General features: G+C 50.1%; 1 protein-coding gene across 1 annotated transcript in view; it reads right to left on the bottom strand.

The window, feature by feature from the left end:
* Nucleotides 1–2,114, bottom strand: part of stard5 (StAR related lipid transfer domain containing 5) — a 12,662-nt gene extending 10,548 nt beyond the window's left edge. The window contains exons 1-2 of the mRNA XM_079216655.1: nucleotides 1,848–2,114; nucleotides 918–967 (exon numbers count right to left, since the gene is read on the bottom strand). Of these exons, the coding sequence (XP_079072781.1) occupies nucleotides 918–967; nucleotides 1,848–1,937 (140 nt within the window). The 5' untranslated portion in view covers nucleotides 1,938–2,114. The remainder of the gene's footprint in view (nucleotides 1–917; nucleotides 968–1,847) is intronic.
* Between the last annotated feature and the right edge of the window lie 329 nt (nucleotides 2,115–2,443).

The following is a 2,443-nucleotide window of genomic DNA, read 5'->3' as shown; positions in this document are numbered from 1 at the left end:
CCTCAGCTTTTCTCCGTGTCTCACTCCAATCTCAGAAACGCTGGCGGCCGGTTACTCTTCTCCTCTCCGTGACTTATTGACTGCCGTAATAATCACGCGACGAATCGATAATGAATTTCGTTGCAACTCTTTTCATAATTGATTTTTATCAATTGTATCGATTCGTTGTTGCAGCCCTAGTGTCAATCCATTTTTTATTTCACAACCATTTATTATGGTTGCATCTTTCAAGTCACATGTATTTTCATTCCCTCCATTTTGATCAATGAAAATACGTTTCTTTCATCCCTCAAACCTTCTCTCAACTGCACGACTAAACATTTAATACAACTGTGTTCAACGCACATTTGACAATCTAAGGATCTTTAAAAGTGGTACTAAATTATCTGCTTGTGGAGCTAATATTAGCTATTAAATATCATGCCAAAGTAGTCAGGACTAGCTAACATTCACACTGATGGGAAGAGCTACCATGAAGGTACCACCTGTCCATCAGGACTAACTAACATTCACACTGATGGGAGGAGCTACCATGAAGGGACCACCTGTCCATCAGGACTAACTAACATTCACACACTGATGGGAGGAGCTACCATGAAGGTACGACCTGTCCATCAGGACTAACTAACTAACTAACGCCCCACAATCACAAATTTGCCTCAGAGGGCAACAGACTGAGGGCTCCTCTGTCCTGGGACCTCACATATGTACAGGAAAAGCTCCCCCAGAAAACCCTTTAATGGAGAAAAAGGGAAGAAAGCTTAGGGATGCTCAAGGACACAAGGACACAAGAAGCAAAGTGCTGGTCCTTTGATTGAAAGCTGTTCTACTACTGAAGCCTACATATGTGATGCATTGTGTAACTGTTGATGAAATATAAATAGATGGGAACGAGAAAAGAAGATCAGCTTTCTCACACATTCCCAGGGAACTCTGACGAGGGACGCCAAGACACAACCACGTCGTTCTGCAAAGGAAACACAGAGTAGATGAGTGAGGAGCAGGGAACAGCTGGTACTGAGTGACATCACAGAGTACAGAGTGACATCACAGAGTAGAGTGACATCACAGAGTACAGAATTACATCACAGAGTACTGAGTGACATCACTGAGTACTGAGTGACATCACTGAGTACTGAGTGGCATCACTGAGTACTGAGTGACATCACTGAGTACTGAATGACATCACTGAGTGACATCACTGAGTACTTTTTTTTGATTGGCTGATCATGGTGAGGGCAGCGCGACCAGGTCATGTTTGCGCGCTGCGGCACATTAAATAGCCTAGAGTTTTTTTTTCAGCGTGAGAAATATGATGTGTGGCGGGAGGGCGTGACTTAAGACCGAAATGCGTGATAGTCACGCTCAATGCGTGACACTTGAGAGCCCTGGTGACATCACTGAGTACAGAGTTACATCACTGAGTACACAGTGATGTCACTGAGCACATGGAGGCTGCTGGGCTGTCATGTGACCTGGGTCCTTAGTGGGGCACTGGGACTCATCAATGTGGGCCTCATTAATGAGGCCCACATTGATGAGGTCCTCCTCTACATGGACCTAGTTTACGTGGACCTAGTCTATATGGACCTAGTCTACGTGGACCTCCTCTACGTGGACCTAGTCTATATGGACCTCCTCTACGTGGACCTCCTGTGGGACCCTGTCCCCTGGTTATATCATCTGCTACATGAATAAGGTATTTATCTACAGAGTCTCTCACTGAGTCAGTGAAGATAAAACAGAGCTGCTGGACCCGGCAGGTGACGTCACAACCTGCCGGTGCCGGTGAGCTACCGGAGAGCAGCGACACATGGCGGACAACAGCAGCAGCAGCAAACGGTTACCGATTTCTTGCAGACTTTCCAGCCGGACTCGTCCCTCTTGTAGCCCAGCAGGCAGTCCCCCACCGCCGCCGCCTGCTGCTCGTAGTCCATGGCGGCTGGTCGTGAACCTAGCCGACGGCACCGGGGTCAAGGCTGACGATGTCCCGGTTCCTTCAGACCCGGTGTCCCGGTTCCTCTTCTTCTGACCCGGTGTACCGGTTCCTCTCCTTCAGACCCGGTGTCCCGGTTCCTCTCCTTCAGACCCGGTGTCCCGGTTCTTCTCCTTCAGACCCGATGTCCCGTTACCTTCAGACCCGGTGTCCCGGTTCCTCTCCTTCAGACCCGATGTCCCGGTACCTTCAGACCCGGTGTCCCGGTTCCTCTCCTTCAGACCCGGTGTCCCGGTACCTTCAGACCCGGTGTCCCGGTTCCTCTCCTTCAGACACTAGACACGAGCTGCAGCGACCATTTAACGAGCACGAGAGAGTAGAAGCTACAGAGCTAGCTAGCTAGCGTTAGCCCAATGAATGAGCGCGCTCCGCTGCCCGCTCGTTCACGAAGCAGCGCGCGTGCGCGGCGGGTACTGACCCCTCAACCCTCTAGGGCCGCGCGACAGC

This window comes from Taurulus bubalis (assembly GCF_910589615.1).
Source record: "Taurulus bubalis genome assembly, chromosome: 4".
Taxonomy (NCBI): domain Eukaryota; kingdom Metazoa; phylum Chordata; class Actinopteri; order Perciformes; family Cottidae; genus Taurulus; species Taurulus bubalis.
Note: the sequence above shows the minus strand (reverse complement) of the source record. Positions and strands in the feature narration are given on the sequence as shown.